At 48.2% G+C, this 18,299-nt stretch overlaps 1 protein-coding gene across 2 annotated transcripts; it reads right to left on the bottom strand.

The window, feature by feature from the left end:
- Positions 1-3,000: 3,000 nt before the first annotated feature.
- ZNF740 (zinc finger protein 740) lies at positions 3,001-5,633 on the bottom strand (the record flags this gene model as incomplete). 2 transcript variants are annotated; one of them, XM_084255395.1, is made up of 5 exons in its annotated part: positions 5,490-5,633; positions 5,055-5,180; positions 4,460-4,583; positions 4,029-4,147; positions 3,001-3,090 (listed from the first exon to the last, which is right to left on the bottom strand). In XM_084255395.1, exons 1-5 carry the CDS (start codon positions 5,571-5,573, stop codon positions 3,001-3,003), a joined length of 543 nt encoding a protein of 180 aa, XP_084111521.1. In that variant the 5' UTR covers positions 5,574-5,633. The 2 variants fall into 2 exon arrangements, with proteins under 2 accessions (XP_084111521.1, XP_084111522.1); XM_084255396.1 differs by having other exon boundaries at positions 5,055-5,144.
- Positions 5,634-18,299: the final 12,666 nt, after the last annotated feature.

Raw genomic sequence — 18,299 nt, 5'->3', positions numbered from 1 at the left:
CAAGTTTATAACATCTTATAAAAACTACCATTTAAAAGTGATCTTGTTCATTTGATATTCCCCTCCCCCAATAGCAAAATAAGTATATTCAAAAAAAAAAAAGGGTAGAGAGGAAGGGGAGGAGGAATTATTGAAAATAAAATCCCCAGGGCCACAGCAGAGGCAAAGAGCATCTGGGGAGAGGGTTAAAGTGGTGCAGCCACACCTCATGTAACCCTCCAAATTCAAGCCAAGGGGCATAATCAGTAGCTAAGTGATAGATGACAAGAGGCTTTGGGGAGATGGACGGAGAAGACTTGGGGTACTGGGAAGGGCAAGGCTGGTAGGGCCAGGTACAGCAGCCTACCCAGAAACTGGTGCCATTTTCTTTCCCAGATCCCCAATTCCATGTCCTGGTCTCTGAAAGGCTGCCCTATCTCCCTTTCCCCTCACCCCAAACACACCTGAGGCATCTTTCCAGTGATAGACCCCCCACCACCCTCAGCAAAGAAGGCAGGATATTGGGCCCGGAAGCCTAAGCAGCGGTCTTAGTCTGTGGTTTCCCGGGAGTATCAGTGGGGCTCCGAGGCCCTCTGGGCACTAAGTCACTCCTTTCGCCACACACATCCACTGCCCCAGTACATTAGCACCCAGACAACTAAACCAACCACCTGCTGTGAGCTTCCTCCACATCCAATCCTCGGGCCCTATGCTTGAATGCTCAGGTCTTTCCAGCTCACCGACAGGCAGGAAGCTGAGATGGGTGGGGTGGGGGAGGGCCAGGGCCCAGCCTGACCTACCACACATTCACACACTGGGGGCGCAGGTCACTCACGGGATACCCTCTACAGCCCCCACGTCTCAATAAACACATTTAGCTGCAAGTAGCAGGGGAAGAGCCCTCCCATTTTCAAAAGCTTTGAGAGGACAGTTTCCTGAATATATTCTTCCCAGAAGTGAATGATACTCCAGCCTCAGCAGCCCCTTACAGGAAGGGGGCTGGTTCACACAAGGAAACACGCCCTGCTTGCAGGGACCACAGGGTAGATCAAGGACTGAGGTTTCAGCTCTGGACCACATCAAACAGGAGTGCCAGAACAAAGCCTGAACAAAGGGTGCCAACACATTCCCCAGCGTCTCCCCCAAAAAGGATCTCAGATGCTGTCAGGGTGCCATGACTCCTTTTTCCTTGAAATCCTCATGCCTCAGAGGTATGAAGGACCCTCCCCCTCCCCAGTTATCCCCTCTGGAATAGGTAACAGCCAGAGATTGCTGCTGCTATTCCTTACATTCTCTGGGAAATGAAAGCCTCCTCCTGGAGGTGCCACTTCAGACCCTCACTGACAGCTTGGTCAGGTCCACCTAGCCTCCATGATTATTCCTAAGACAGTTCCCCTCACCCCACCGTGGGAGTGCCTCCAAATCCCAGAACCCCTCCCAAGGATCCTTTCCTTAGCAGAAAGAGAGTTTTCAATTTTGCCTTAGAAAATTCATTCATAAGACCCGGCTTGGGTTAGAAACACCCTAACCACCAGCCTGTTGCATCATCCTAAATCCAAAAAACAAAACAAAACAACCCTCTAAAATAAAGCCCTCCAGTCCCCTAATTTGAATTCTTCAGCTCCCGCTGAGACTTCACACCCTTCAGGTGTGGGTGGCAGGAGGCCATATTTTGCTTAGCCTTTCCTAAGCTGAGGGCCAAGAAGGTTTGGCTCAATAACATGCCACCTTTGAGCATACGAACACGTATCACACACACACACCCCTGATCACTTTTTTGGGGGTGAACAGGGTGGTGGTGTTAGAACAGAGAGGAACAAAGAATATGGTTAAGAATAAAACCTATATTAGGTTTCTTCCTCAGTCCTTGCTCAAGTGGCACCTCCCCACCTCCAATTCTTTGTTGGGTGAGGGTGGCCACCAAGAAGGAAGCCAAGATCTTGTTCTTTGGGACCGAAGGCTAGACCTCATTCCCTCTACGTGAATACAGTGATAGGACTTGGGCAGGGAGAACAGCTCCCACTGCTCAACGGTCATGTCAAGGGACCCTGAATTCCCTTATTTCCTGCACAGTTGTTACTCCATGTGGGCACCAGGAGAGAGAACCCACTTTGACATCCATGACTTCCTGCTCAACATCTGTCTGGCTTAGGAGTCAATGGCAACGAGGTAGCCACAAACTATCTCCAGGATCAACTGCCTAAGGAGAGAAGGAAAGGGTTTTCTGGGCCCTTCTTGCCCAAGTTTCCTCCACAAGGCACTGAACTGACCTCATCGGATACCAGTGTGACATGAGCCATTGTAACACCCAAGCACACAACTCCTGCTCTTCCCTAGAGGGAGCAAGAGGCACCTGTCCACTCATCTTGGATCCAGCCTCGTCCACTCCTCCCACTGCTCTTCTTCTGCGCCTACAGTGCATGAGGAGGCTGAACTCTCACCTGCCTTCCCTGACCCTACTCACCTTCAACTAGGAGGTGAAGTGCAGGATGTGGAACACTGAAGATCAACTATAACCAAAAATTCAATTTTGGGGGAGGACTGGACCAGCCAAAATCCCTGCTTTATCCCAGGACTTTATGCCTCTAGATTACTTGTATCCACAGTATGCCTACTGAAATTGCTTTTGGATAAACAAAAACAAGAACAGAACAAATAAATCCCTCTCCCCAATCTTTTCCATTTCAGCTGCCAGCTAGAGTCCAAGGTTGTGGGAGCCGTATTTCAGTCTTGGTCCTATGCCTGGAGTCTCCATCTATGACCTCAGCCAAGGGTCCAGGGACTAGCTTCCCTCCCCAGGAATGCTGCAGGAACATCCCCGAGATACTCAAAGTCTCAGATTATTTACAGAGCTGAGGCTCTGGGGCCGCTGTCCCTTGATGCACTCTTCTGGTCTCCTGGGTCCACTCCTCCAGGAGGGGGACAGGTACAGACAGGGTGGTGGTGGGACCATCAGACCAGAGGGGGTGCACTCTTCGGTAGATTCTTCTGATCACTCCCACCACCAGGGGCCCCTTGCGCCTATAGAGAAAACTGCCCGTCGGAAGTCTTGGACTGACACCCTTGGCACATCCGTTTGTGTCTGAGTAATCGATCTGTCCGAGAAAAACACTGAGAAGAAAGGGAGGGTTAAGTAACAGAGGTGAGACCCAGATAGCTGTCGGCTAGATGTGCCTTCCTCGCCCAGGAGGCACATGCCCTATTCTATGTCCCGTCGGCAAGTACACAGATGGCGCGAGCCAGGGGTGAACGACGTGAGCCGATGTCTGAAACCTGGCTCGGCCACTTAGCAGCTGTGTGACCTCGGGCAAATTGTCTAACAGTCCTAAATCTGTACAGTCATCTGTAAAATGGGGCTAAAAGTGCCTACTTGTAAAGTGGTTGCTTTACTCAAAAAGATTATCTCACGATTAAGCACAGAGTGAAGAACTAGAAGGACAAAGTCTCTGCCTCACTAAGCTTTCATTCCAGCATTAAAAAAGTCAGTGAAAGAGGGTGGAACAAAGCTCGAGACCTAGCAAAGCATCCAGGAAGTGTCAGCTGTAATCATTTCTCATCTCATGCTCTTGTTGTGTTTTGGTTCTGGTGCTCCTACATTTTCACTGGATCAGATAATGAGCCCCATGGCAGAGATTATATCTCTTCCTCCAAAATGTAGCAGCTGTAAAGTTCGATTGTATCTAGTGTCTGCCCTTGCTCTCTTGTGTCCTTGAGAAACTGAATCGCTCTGAATCTCAATTTCCCCAGTTGTGAAAAGAGGATGACATAGCTACTTTATGGAGTTAATGCGAGGCCTAAATAAAACAATCTACAGCAGGTTTGCTCTCGCGGCGCCTGACAGAGTACTCAAGAAATGCTACCACCGCCACCATTACAATTATTCTAATAATTGTAATTCTTATGAACAGCTGCAAAAGGCCAGAGAGATGCACCTCACTCTGAGGACTAACTTTATCATAGTCAGAAATTCCAGGAGGTTCCTTCTTGGGCAGGGAGTGGGGCCGGCCCTGGGTCACGGGTGTAGGGGTGGATGGACGGCGCGGGCTCACCTGATGACATCGTTCGCACTGGTAAGGCTTCTCACCACTGTGCACACGCTTGTGGCGCTCCAAGTGGTACTTCTGGATGAAGCGCATATCACATATATCACATTCAAATGGCTTCTCACCTGGGCCAGGTGGAGAGAGAGGTTCGTATCAGGAGGCATACATGGCAGGGACCTCATTCCAGGTATTTCCCAGAAATGCTAACTTTCAGCAGTGTATACGTCTGGGGAAGAGTTTGCAGAGCCAGTGGTCTCTGAGACCACTGAGATGCAGAGCCATGCGGCCTGTCGACCTCATTCACTTACCTTCCTCCTCTAATATCTGCTCCTTAAAATAAACCCAACAACAGCTACACACACACACACACACACACACACACACTCACTCCAAACTACAGACTGGTTTCCCCTTTTGAATACAAGCAAGAGACTTACCAGTATGAATAAGGATGTGCCTCTTGAGGTGGTAACTGCTCCTAAAGGCTCCAAAGCAGTGTTCACAAATAAAATTTTTGGGAATCTTTACTTGAAAAGAACCATTTTGTTCCACTACCACCACCTGGGGGCAACAATCAGGCATGTCATGAAGCAGCGCTCTGCCCGCTCTCTTGCCTCCATTCTACTCTGGATCTACTTTCACGACAGGACAAAGCAACTTCTGTGACGTCATCATTTCCCACATCCCTTGAAGTGAAGAGACCCCCCGGGGGAGGAGGTGGTGCGGGTTGAGCTCCTGACTCTCAGACCCAACACTCTGAGATCCACAAGTGACCCGAGGGTAATCTGCTTGCCCCTATGCCTCAGGAACGTCTCTCTCAGGGCCCCCCGACTCTCCTTTACCAAGGATATTCCAGCGACAGCAGAGATCAACTACCAAAGCGATCTCTGGATAAAATCAGGGTGACATCCCTGGCAGTGAAAGGACCAAAACATCTAGGGAAAGCTCCACGTTGAGTCACAGAGGGAAGAAAGAGGACTGCCCCATTCCCAAACTTTTCAAGTTTGGGGATTAGATTTCCCCATTACCTGCCTTTTTAACAGTCTTTTTGGAATGAGAGGCCTCGGCCAAGCTGTCATCATCTTTACGGCTCCGGGACTTATCGCTGTCTTTTCGGTGGCCCTTTGAATACAAATCAAATCTGAATTCACAGTCCATCTCAGAATGTAAGCCAGGAGACCGAATGCTGCTTTCAGGTAACTTACTAGTGACAGTAAACCATCTGCCCCAATGGTTTCATGACAGTACTCATCCATTCCTTTCCATGTACCCTGGTCTTACGGGGTTGCAGGTACAGAAAAGACTTTCCTCGGCTCTTTAAAATGCCCACGCTCCTTCATTCCCTTGCTGGACCCCTTAGTCCCACTTCCCTAAACAGAAGCATGGAGGAATCAAAGCTTGGCATCTCCTGGCAGAGAGCTTGGGCTGCCCAACCCCCAGGCGCCACAACGGACTCAAGCGCCGTACCTGACTTGAGCACCTCAGCACATCAGGGCTACCTGCCCGCTCTCCATTCTCGGCCTGCTTGCTGGCAATCTGGCTCAGCATCATCTTCTTGCTGGCTGCAGTGGGAACCAAACTCACACCTGCTAGGCCTTCACAAGCCAGGAGACTTGCCTAAGTTGAAAGGAGATGAGGTGTCAGGTCACCCAGCAGGGCAGGACAAAAAAACTGCCATCTTCCACAGAACTATCTTCACACCCAGCTATAAACAAACTGCCTTACTCCAAGGAGTTCCCACCTCACTGAGACACCCTGCTTCCTTCAAGAGTCCTCCCTAAGACATCTCACCAGGAACTACTTATTGTGTCATTGGTTAGCATTTAGATGTACATGAAGTGAACTATCAAGCATCACTGATACTTGTCATCAGTACTGTGCTAGGTACGGTTTGTGTGTACCTGTGTGGCTACATGGTTCTGAGGAGTATTTCTACTTGTGAGTGGGCACGAGGTCTGTCCTGCTGACCCACTGAAATGCGAGATTTCGAGGGGACCTTCCTCCTACAATAGCACCCAGTTCCCCTAAATGGAAGATCTAGTGCCAACTACATATTCCATCAGGTCCCACAAAATAGGTTTATCAATAAAATTAGTTCATTTTCCCTTTAGATTTTAAAATTTCTGAATGTCAGCTGCAACAGATAAAATTAAAACACTTGGATTCTAGAGTTGAATATACAATTTCTCGTCCTCTGCACCCATCTATGTGTATGCACGCCCATATATTTTCATGTTCCAGGCTCTACATACAGTTAAAATTATTTAAATGAGCAATATTTAAGAAAATTTCCTCTCTTCACTGCTACAGTCTTTAAACTGACTTTACAGCCTTCAAACGGACGTTGTTCAGCCAGCAATAGACTTTTCTTACTGAAGAAACATTTTTAAGAAATAGTTGGGTCAGCAAACTTCCAGAAGTGATTTAAAAAGAAATTCCTTTGAGATAACAAGTATATCCTGGGAACTCTGCTCACCCCTTCGAGGACTTTGGAGTGAAAGGTCTGGAGGTAAAAAACTTCTCAGCTTCCTTAAGTGCAAGATACTCATCTATACTCACAGGGCCATGGGGTTACTGTAAGGTGTAAAGCACTCAGCAGTACTCAGTACAAAATTATCGATGAGGGAATGGCAGTATTCTCAAAACAAGAGCAAACACGATGCCACAAAGTGGGTGGCAACCAGACAAAAGAAGAAGCGGGAGGGCTCCTACTGTGCAGAAAAGGAAGCTACACGCGCAGCAGGAAGAAAACCCATTACACTATAATCATGCTGCCATCCTGGTGAGACTGGGAGGGGAGGGTCCCTGGAAGAAAGCAGGGAAAAACTCTGGGGATGTTAAACACAGCTTTTCTACCCAGATGATCCCACCAGCCTCGCTGGTCATCCTGCCTCTCTAACACATCCTATAGTCCCACAATGGCAATTACCGTCTAAATACACTGATGGAAAGTCACTCTGCTGTTCAACATTCTCCACATAGTTCACCCTACAGAATAAAGTCTAATTCCTTCGTAAAGGTTACAATCTGCTTACTTCTCCAAGAAACAATTCACTCACCCTAACTTCCCCATTCATTACTATCTATCCCACCCCCCAACAACTGTTCAAACCTTCTGCTCCCTGACTAACACACTACCTGCAGTACTCCTAACATCATCACATTCTCCCATGCCTCCAAGCCTCTGCCCAAGCTGTTCTTGTCTGAATGCTCCTGTTCTGCTACTTTATATGTAGCAAAATATACCTCCTTCAGGCTTCATCTTTCTCCATCCAGGCAAAGGTAGAATCCTCTCCTGTCACTGCACATCTCTCTATCACTGCACATCCCTTCAATCAACATATTCACTGAGTCTCTATACAAGTCAATCACTGTGCAAGCTGTTGTGCCCATAGAAAGTAAGACTATCTCTCCAGCTCTCCCCACCCCACCCTAAACAGCCTGGAAGCTTGCTGGGGACAGGGAAAACCTTATTCATCTTTGTATCCCCAGTACAATGCCTTGCATGTAACAGGAGCTCAATAAATTTCTGTTGAAAGAAAAAAACAAATGAAGCATTCACCAGACTGTCCACTCCCTCATGCCCCTTAGTACTTAATGTACCAAGTGTAAGCTGAGCACACGTTGCTTAGCAGGTGTCCCATCAGTGCCTGTGATGCAGTATCGCCTACCTCCTTCATTTGACTGGAAGCTCCCTGAAGGCAGGGGCTGTGGCCTGTCTCCTTTCCTTCCTCTAGATCTCCCCCTGGTGCTTAATACAGAGCTTGGCTCACTGGGCTGGTCAACATGTTGACTAAGGCAGCATTCAAGAGTGAAATTGCAAACAAGCTTCCCAGTGATCTTGAAGGAGGAGGACTCTAGAGTTTTTTACCTGAGCCATGCTGATTTCTCACTTAACGCAACCCAAAGTTCAGGTGTTTCTTGATCCACCCTTCCTTAAGACACTGCTGTTGGAAGAACTGTCACCAGATCACTGTAACAACTCCTTTGTGTCCCTTCAGTCCTGCTGCCATATTGAGTTTTCTTTGTCTTCAAATAAAACTTAGTGTCCTCCAAAGGGAAGAGAGATGTTGCAAGAATCCCTGGACTCTGCCTGGCTCCTGTCTATTGAATGAAGAGTCTGCCAGTCTTGGTTTTCCAGTTGACTGCTCTCGATGAACTTCACAATCTGTTTCATAAACCTGAAACCAGAAGGGGAGAGGAGGCTATTAGGTGCCACATCCTCAAGCCTTGTGACCTGTGGCGGGTTGAAAAAATTTTTTTTTGCCAGGCGTTCCTTGTGAAGTTCAGAAAGAGGACATGAGTCAAGAGAGCTTTCTAGGTCAAGAGAAGAAACTGGTCTCCTGGCAAGGTGGGGCAGTCAAGAAGCGCAAAAGTAACCGGGGTCTCTTTGGAGGAAATCTGTCACTAGATCAACAGCTCCGACTTGCCCTCTTAGGAAAGGCACCAGGGGGCGGGGGCCCTTCGGGGCTTTTGTGCCGAGTGGGCCGGCCCGCGAAGCTCGCCCTCGACGGAGGCTGGAAGCGGGTGGGAGGAAAGCCCAGGGCCGTCGCTGGGAACTCGGGGGGCGGGCAGAAACGCCTGGCAGAGTGTGCCCGGGCCGGCCACACGTGCGCGCGCTCCGCGGCCGCCGGGAGGTGGGGAAACCCGGCGCGGGGGTGGACGGCGGGCCGGCGAGGCCCCGCGCGGCGCGTCCCTCCCTCCCGCCCGCCCGCCCGCCCGCCCGCGGCCGCGCCCGCCGCCCCGAGCCCGCGAGCGCCGAGGAGCGCGCCAGGTGCGTGCTCGCGCCCGCGTCCCCGCAGCCGGCGCCCCTTCCCCGGCCGGCGCCGCGGCCCGACGCACGGGCCGGGGGCACGCGCGCCCCTCCCCGGCCGGGCCCTCCGCCGCGCGCGCCGCCTCCCCTCCCCCTCCCGCGCGGCGCCGCGGCCTGCGCGCTGCTGAGGCGCCGCCGTCGGCCCGGACGCCGCTGCGCCCCCGGGGCGTGCTCTTACCTGCCGCCCGCCGCCCGCCCCGCCGCGGGGCGCCGCCTCCGGGCCCCCGCACGCCGTGCCAACCCCGCGGCCGCCGCTGCCCCCGTCGGGACCGAGGCAAGTTTACAAACACCAGCCCGGGGCCCGTTTCCCCGGAAGCACTTTCCCCTCCCCCCGGCCTCTCCGCCGAGCCGCGCGATCCACTTCCGGGCTCGGAGCCTCGACGGGCGGGGACAGCCCGAGAAGGGGCGAACTGGGGATGCGCCGAGGCGGCGCGGCGGCTGAGTGGGCGGCGCCGGCGCGCGGGGGACGGGAAGCGGGAGGGGCCGCGGCGCGGCGCGGCGCGGCGCGTGCGCCGTGGTGCGGCCGAGCCCCGGCCGCCATCTTGACTGAGGGCAGCGTGAAGACCCCGAAAGGTTTGAGCGCGGGTTGCTGGTTCGCAGGTTTTTCTAGGTGAAATGGTTCAGACTTTTGAAAAAGCAAAAGCAAAACAGTCACCCCCCTCCTTTCCTCGCGTCTTCCCTCCCTGTCGCTTCTGAGCCTGGAGCCCCAAGTAGATCCCGCATCATTGGTAACGGCTTTTGACGTAACTCGGGGAGCTGTCTTCGCCCGGGCTCTCCTCAGGCTGAGGGCCGCGATCGCCGGCGGAGGAGCGAGGTTTCTCAGAGCGCGCCCGCCGTGTGCACCCCGCCACAGTCTGAAAATGTGCGGCCGTGGTAACCCAGTCGGGCTACCTTATACCGCTTCCCTCCTCATTGCGGGCCGCCCAGGGTCTAAAATTGCCCTCCTTGCCTGGAAAAAGCTCTAGAGCTTGCAGGCTGCTCGTAGACGTGCGATGCAGGGTGGTTCCTGGGACCTGGAAACTTGAGCCTTCAAATACTCCCGCCAGCTTTAGCTGTCGGGTTTAGGTGTTGAGATGCTTAGTCCTGCTAAAGATGGACCGTGCCCAGAGCACTGAGTGGAGGGAAGTGTCGATTCCTTTTAGGGCCCAGTTTATGATTAGGTGCTTTCAGGTTGCGTTTAGGAGAACCGAGAGTGAAAGAAGACAAGGATTCCCAGCTATTTTTTTGCACACAGGTTTCGTTTCCTGAGCACTCCACGTTTTGAGCTATTCATAGTAAGTTCCTGTGCGCTTAGGAGCATCATGAGGTTGATATAAAATGGAGAGAAACTGTCATTAGAACTGCCTTTAATTTTTAAAAAGTTATGGCACTTTGAAGCAATCTGCAGCCTCTGCAGCACGAGCTCGATCCCTGGCCAGGGAGAAACCCACATGGTGAGGCAGACCTCTCCTGTCTCACCCGCTGCTCCCCTCAGCAGTGTATTTCGGTCAGTCTGCCTGTTCTTTTTTTTTTTTTTTTTTTAAAGATTTATTTATTTATACAAGCACTGGGTACAGTCAGAAGTTTGGGAGGGTGAGAGAATTCGCCAGAGTGGGGAGCAGAGCAGGCAGAAGGACCGAAGTACACTGCTGAGGGGAGCAGCAGGTGGCAGGAGAGGTCTGTGCGCGCCATGTGGGACCCTCCTCCGGTGGCCGGGGAGCAGCCGGGGGATCGAACCGGCGCTGCAGAGGCTGCGGGCAGCTTCGCAACCCAGCGCTCAACCGCTGCGCCACCGGGGAGGCCTGCAGTCTGCTTGTTCTGTTCCCCACTCTGTCTCTGGTGGATCCTCTCACCCTTGCATCTCTGGCCTGTACCCCAGCTCTTGTATGCATAAATTAAAAAATCTTAAAAAAATATTTAAAAAAGGTAACTCATAATTACTTTAAAAAATCCATACAACAAAAAAGAATAAAAGGCCAAAAATGCTTACTTTCTCTCTCTACTAGTTCATGCTCCGGAAGGTTGTTTTTACCAGTTTGATATACAAACTACTACTAGGCTTTTATTTTTTGCTCATATAAAATTTTTTTTTCTTAATCCAGAGCTTATTATTGAGCATCTACAATGTGCCCTACATGTATTCTAGACTTTTTTTTATGATTTAAGAGAGCTGGAGTGTAGGCCAGGGGGGAGGGAGTTTGTAAAAGGACTCACCAGAGACAGAGTGGGGAGCAGAACAGGCAGATTGACTGAAATACACTGCTGAGGGGAGCAGAGGGGTGAGACAGGAGAGGTCTGCTGTGCCATGTGGGTTAGCTCCCTGGTGGGGGATGGGACTCATGCCTCAGTGGCTGGTTATAGCCAGATAGCACTGAGACTTTCAAGGAAGAGCAAAAACCATTTTGGAAAACAGAGTGAGTAAAATTACTAGGAGGGGAAAATAAAGTCATGAGTTATCTTCAACCATTTTGCTGCCTTTTTTACATAGACTTTTAAAAGTTTTACATAGTCAAATCTTCCTGTGGCTTTTGGGTTTTTGTGATATGCTACCTCGAGGTTATAAAAATATTTCCGTATGCTTTTCTTACAGTTGTATGTTTGCAGTTTTTATTTATTTATCTTAGCTGCAGTTTATTTTTGGTATGGTGAGAGGTAATGAGAAATGCCAGACTTAAACGGGAACAGTAATGCAGTGGGAGAAGCACTGGTCTCGAAGTCAGAAAATTAGGACCTGGGCTCCTTCCCATGTCACATTTGTAACCTTGGACAAATAATTCACCCTCTCTGGCCCAAGAGTCCAATGAGAATGAATCACTAAATATCTTTTCAGGCCAATTTCTGGCCATGAGGATCAGATGAAATTACAGATGAGGAGGCTTTGAGAAGAGGAAAAAACTTTTTGCAAATCTTTCTAAATTAGCTTTAATACATATTTTTGGTTTATATGACTCAAACGTAAGGTCATACAACATTATTTTTTAGTACATAAAGTAGGTGGTTGATTCCACAGATGTTTATTTGTTTCCTTTGTGCAAGACCTTGGGAGAAGAGAGTGGAGAGTGAGGAAGATGGAAATTAACATTTTTGAAGTGCCAATTTTCTCTTTGTTGCTTTACTTAAAGAAGGAGTTTACAATCTAGAAGGGAAGAAAACACACCTAAGGCAATTGGTCCCTCTATTAATGTGGGTGTCCAGCAGTGGGGTTTGTTAATAGGTAGACACCACAGGGTCAGTTTTCACTTTCTGACAATAAGTCTGCTTTTCACAGGCAGCATTGCTTTTCCTTTTTCCTCATCTTGTGATCTTCCCTAACTTCTTTTGGGAAATTCATGCCTCATGTCCACCCAGCACTTAGGGAGACAGTATTGTAAAGGTACTGATAGGGTTTTTCCTGCCTTAGGCTCCCTATGGCCTTAAGGAGAGTCTGAGTGTTTCCTCCCTGAAGGCTGCCCTGGGCCACTTGAGCAGAAGTAATTAGTCCTGTTGCTCTTCAGTGAGTGCTCTGGGCTGTTGTGGTGATAATGCCTTTATTTTACATGCCACCTCCTTACTGTTAGCTGAAGCACATAGGGCAGACGCTGCTTTTGGCAGACACAGTGCCAGGCAACAGTACTAGGTACTCAGGCAATATTTGCTGAACTGGCTGAACCCGTTCCTCTTTGAGAGCTCTTTCGGCTGTGGAATAGAAATGAACGGCATATTTGCTATACTTTTGCCGCTTAGACCTTTTTGGTGGTAGTGGATCAAGGAGTTGGGAAACCACATGATATACTACGGTCATTTCTTCTTTTTTTAAAAGTCATTTTTCTTTTTCTTTTTTAAAGTCTTATTTATTTATGCATAGAAGAACTGGGGTGTAGGCCAGAGGTGGGGAGAATGAGAAGAATCTACAAAGTGGGGATCAGAACAGGTGGATTCTACTGAAATACGCTGCTGAGGGGACCTGTGGGTGAGACAGGAGAGGTCTGCTGCGCAGTGTGGGTCACCTCCCTGGCCTGGTATTGAACTTGTGCTGCAGTGGCTGCTGATAGCTTCATAGTGCTGAGGACTTAACCCTTTGCGCCACCAGGAAGGCTCTAGGGTCATTTCCTAAGCATTTTGTGTATTTTGGAATTCTTATTGCCCCTTAATTCTTTCTTAACTTTTCTTTTGTTGCTGTTGCTTAAAAAGTAGCCATAATTTTGGGCCTCCCTGGTGGCGCAGCAGTTGAGTACCCGCTGCGAAGTTGTCCGCAGCCTCTGCAACGCAGGTTTGATTCCCCACCAGCCAGGGAGAACCCCACATGGCGCAGCAGACCTCTCCTGCCTCACCTGCTGCTCCCCTCAGCAGTGTCTTCAGTCCATCTGCCTGTTCTGCTCCCCGCTCTGGCTCTGATGAATTCTCTCACCCTCCCCCACTTCTGACCTATACCCTACTTCTTGTGTAAAATAAATCTTTAAAAAAAAAAGCCTTAATTTAAATTATAGAAGTAATATGAAATTATTGTATAATTTAGAGAAATATGGAAAATTAAAATCATCTATAATTCTAATACTCAGAAATAACCAGTTAATATTTGGAAGTCTTTTTCCTTTTTCAGTGTTTTAAAAAATGAATGGATAGTGATGCCAGTAGGTATGGCGTTTTGGAGGGATGATGAAAATGTTCTGGAATTAAATAATGTGATTGATATATAGCTTTGTGAATATACTATAAGCCATTGAGTTGTATACTTCATTTATTTTTTAAAGATTTATTTATTTTATTTATACAAGCACTGAGTACAGTCAGAAGCGCGGGAGGGTGAGAGAATTCACCAGAGCCAGAGCAGGGAGCAGAGCAGGCAGAAGGACCGAGGTACACTGCTGAGGGGAGCAGTGGGTGGCAGGAGGGGTCTGCGCGCCATGTGGGACCCTCACCCGGTGGCCGGGGATGGAAGCAGTGCTGCAGGGGCTGCGGGCAGCTTCACAACCCAGCACTCAATTGCTGCGCCACCGGGGAGGCCCGAGTTGTATAAACTTTAAAAGGGTGAACTTTATGGTATGTGAATCACATCTCGATAAGACTTTTCTGAAAATGCTCATAGATATATACATACCGTGTTATCTTTACTGAACTGAAAGTTGCAGATATCATGCTCCTTTACTGCTAAATATTTCAGCATGTTTTCTAAGAATCAGAACATTATCTTACCTAATCACATTGCAGTAACCAAATTCAGGAGATTTGACACTGATAAAATGCTAATATTTATGATGCCATTTACAGTTGGATTCCATCAGTTGACCCAGCAACATCTTTTTTTTTTTTTTTTTTAAAGATTTATTTATGCTTTCAAGAGCTGGGGTACAGGCCAGAGATGGGGGGGGGGTTGAGAGGATTCACCAGAGACAGAGTGGGGAGCAGAACAGGCAGACTGACTGAAATACACTGCTGAGGGGAGCAGCAGGGAGACAGAAGAGGTCTGCTGCGCCATGTGGGTCAGCTCCCTGGCCGGGGATCGAGCTAGTGCTGCAGAGGCTGTGGATTGCTTCATAGTGCAATGCTTAACCCCTTGCACCACCAGGAAGGCCCTGTTCCAGTAACATCTTTAAAGCAGGTTTTTTCTTCCTTATCCAGGTGCTGATTTAAGATCATACATAACTTTTAGTTGTAATGTCTCTAGTTTCCTTCTATCTGGAACAGTTCCTCAGTTTTTGATTTTCATGACATTGACATTTTTTAAGAGCACAGGGTAGTTGTTCTATAGAATGGCGCTCAACTTCGATATAATTAATTTCAAGTTATGCATTTCTGGCAGAAATAATACATAAATGCGGTTGAGTGCATTTATGTAATAAATGTGTATTTATGTAATAAATGCCTCCTGTCAGGAGGCCCATGATCACTCTGCCATTATTGGTATTGTTAGTTAGCCTTGATCACTTGGATAAGGTGGTGTCCACCAAGTTTTTTCACTGTGAAGGTGTCAGCTTATCTTTAAAGCGTTTTTAAGGGCCTCCCCGGTGGCGCAGTGGTTGAGCGCTGGGTTGCAAAGCTGCCCGCAGTCTCTGCAGCGCCAGTTCGATCCCTGGTCGCTGGGCAAGGGTCCCACATGGTGCACAGATCTCTCCTGCCACCCACTGCTCCCCTCAGCAGTGTGCTTAGGTCATTCTGCCTGTTCTACTTCCTGCTCTGGCTCTGGTGAGTTCTCTCACCCTCCCGTGCCTCTGACTATGCCCAGTGCTTGTATAAATAAATAAATAAATCTTAAAAAAAAAAAAAGAGTATAAAGAGTTTTTAAGGAAAAGAATATTATGACATAGCCTAGAAGAAAAATGTGAATTTTTCTTAACCAAATTTTAGTGCAATTCTGCTGTTTTTGAAGGAGAGAGACAATGTCATAACATTTGAAGATTAAATAAAAAGGAAAAAAATCTGTCCAGGGTGAGGAGGCAGAAGATCAAGTTGGAATGTAGGTTTGAGCAGCCAACAGGAGACAGTGCTGTTCACTGAACCAGGGAATCCAGGAAAAGCAGGTCTGAGAGGGCTGGTAAGGAGTTTGGGTGCGTTCAGTGTGAAGTGCCTGTGAGCCTTCCACATGGGGCAGGTATCTTCACCCCGCTCAGAAGAGAAATCTGGGGTGGAGGAGTCACCAACACTTTGCCCTGGGAGTGGATGAGATTGTCCTAGGTGAGATGCAGCATATAACTTAGAGAGGGCCTGGAGTAGAACCCTAAGACTCTAGCATTTATGGGAGAGCAGAGGAAAGGCAAAAACACAAAGGATGCTTAAGAAATGGCCAACCTTAGTTATTATATGGATAGCAATGAAATAAACTTTCAAGATAGGATGGCAGAGGGATCAGATAGAATAAGATGGTTTGGATTTGGAAGCAGGGAAGTTCTTAGTGAACTTAGAGGGTGGAAGGTGCTTGGAGGGGGGCTGAGGAAAGTGGGAGAGAAGTGAAGATGGAGGTGGAGACAACCCTTCAGAAGGTTGACTTTGAAAAAAGGTAGCTGGAGTGGGCACATGTGAGGTTTTAGGAAAGGGGAGTTGAATAGATGAGGGAGGATGATCAAGAGGGTATTGCTGGGGGAATAGGAGAGAACGCCGTTAGAGTTTAGAGTCAGACACCTCCAGGACCAGGCAGGTAATGTATGCGTGAGATATGCTGGAGGGCTAAGGTGAGACGATGCAAAACTCTAATGGCCGGACTGTGTAGGTGGTTTTAACATTTTCATCCATTGCCATGTGATTTGCAGTGCCCTCTGGTGGGGAAGAAGTTACACCCTCACCCCTGCCCTAGTGTCGCTGGGATATGAGCGAACAAATGTGTCATATGCCAGGTCTGAGCATAAGCTTTAAGTTGGTGTATCGTTTTCTCTGCCTTTTGTTCTTTTCCTTCTGCCGTGAGAACATCGTGACAAATGAATCATCTGTGACCATCCTCACCACCAACATAAACTGTGAAAGAGAAATACAGAAGCTTCTGTTCTTGTAAACCAGTGGGATATTGAAGCTATTTGTTACTACAGCAAAACTGACTAACACAGGAGTTCAGCTAAAGTAAGACTGTACTGAAATAGCATTTTATTCACTCCTCAAATTCAAAAGATTCAGAAGTTTGACTGCATACTCTGTTACTGAGGGTGAGAACACAGGCAGTTTCACGCACTGGTATCAACATGCAGATGACTGAAACAGAAAAGATAAACATTGACAAGTCCGGCCAGGATGTGGAGAAATTGGAACCCTCATTCATTGCTGGTGGATGTGTAAAATAGTGAAGCTACTTTGGAAAACAGTTTGGCAATTCCTCAAATAGTTTAACCTAAAATTGCCATATAACCCAGCAATTCCATAACCTGGTATGTGCCCGTGAGAATTGAAAACGTGTAGCGTTGTTCATAATAAAAGTGAAGACAACCCACATGTCTATTAGCTGGTCAATGAATAAATGAAACATGATATGTCCATACAAGGGAAGATGTTTTGGCCATAATATGTGTTATAGCCTGGCAGAACCTTGAAAACATCATGCTAAGTAAAAGAAGCTGGTCACGAAATTGATGTATCCATTTATATAAAATATCTGGAATAGGCAAACCTATAAAGGTAGAAAGTAGATTAGTGGTTGCCGAGCATTGGGGAGAAGGTAGAATGGGGAATGATTGCTAGTGAGTTTTTTGGGGGGTGATGAAAATGTTCTGGAGCCCTTCCACAAGGGCCTACATGCTGCCACTGCGCTGCCGCCATGTCTCTACCACCCTTGAGAAGTCCTGCACATTTGGGGAGTGCTCAGCACCAACATGGGCAACAGAAGTGCCTTTGCCCCCATTGCTCTTAAGGATGTGGGGCAATAATCAGCTGGTGTGGGGTCCAGGGAATGAGATGTTGGCCTCACTAAGAGGGCAAGGGAGTTCATCGAGGACGAGGTGGAACTTGTGGTCACCATTATGCTGAATCTACGCCAGCGCAAGACTTCGGACTGACAGACGGAAGGCCATGAAGGGTGGAAAATGGAATCAGGTCCTAGCCAGCGGTCTGGTGAACAACTTCCATGAAAACCTGGAGCTACTGAAGATTTGGGCCCACAGGAGATTGTGCCACTCTGGGGACTCTGCGACTAAGGCCGGCACACCGACTGCAGGACACGGGGCTGCGCTGTGGGTGTGTCCAAGAGGAAATAAATCTGTAGGTGTGGACTGTTGAATCGTTTTTGTACCTTAAAAAAAAAAGAGAAAGAGAGAATGTTCTGGAATTGGTTATGATAGTTGCACAATTTTGTTACTCTACAAAACTTTATAATTTAAGGAGTATGTTTTGTGATATGTAAATTATCTCTCAGTAAAGCTGACATCTTCTTGGAAAGGATGACTGAGTTCTCTATTGTTAGAAGAGTGGCCACATATTGTCAACTGAGAAAAAGCAAGGCGCAGAACACTGACTGTGTGCTCTTATGTGGAAAAAAGAGTGTGTGTGTGCGCGCGCGTGCACTCACATTTCTTAGTATTTGCTTTAAAAACTCCAAAAAGTTACCAAGAAACTACTAAAAATGGTTACCTTTGGGAATAGGGATAGGAGTGGGGCTTATCGAATGGGGTGGGATTTAGACTTTTAATTATTAATATTTTTATATGTTTTGATTTGTGAACTACCTGAATATTGCATAATCAAAAATAACAAAATTAGCAGCACTCCGTCTGCCCACTTGTGACTATGCAGGTGCCTCTTTTCACCAACTCTCTCCCTCTGCAGGGCGGCAGCCTTCCTGCCTGCCCGTGACCTGGCAGGCCGCCCACCCGCGACCATGCAGGCCTCTCTTAGCAAACCTGTCCCTTCTGGGGCAGCTCTTCCTGCCCGCAGTGTCTCTGCAAGTGTCTTTATCTGTTTTATCCCTTCCCTAATAAACCTGCCCTTTAAAAAAAAATAACAAAATTAAAAAGTAAACATACTAAATGGGAAACTACAAAAATAAAAGGGCAGTTGCCATTTATTAATTGCAATTTGTTAATTCAGTTCTA

Source organism: Talpa europaea, assembly GCF_964194135.1.
Source record: "Talpa europaea genome assembly, chromosome: 15".
NCBI lineage: Eukaryota > Metazoa > Chordata > Mammalia > Eulipotyphla > Talpidae > Talpa > Talpa europaea.
Note: the sequence above shows the minus strand (reverse complement) of the source record. Positions and strands in the feature narration are given on the sequence as shown.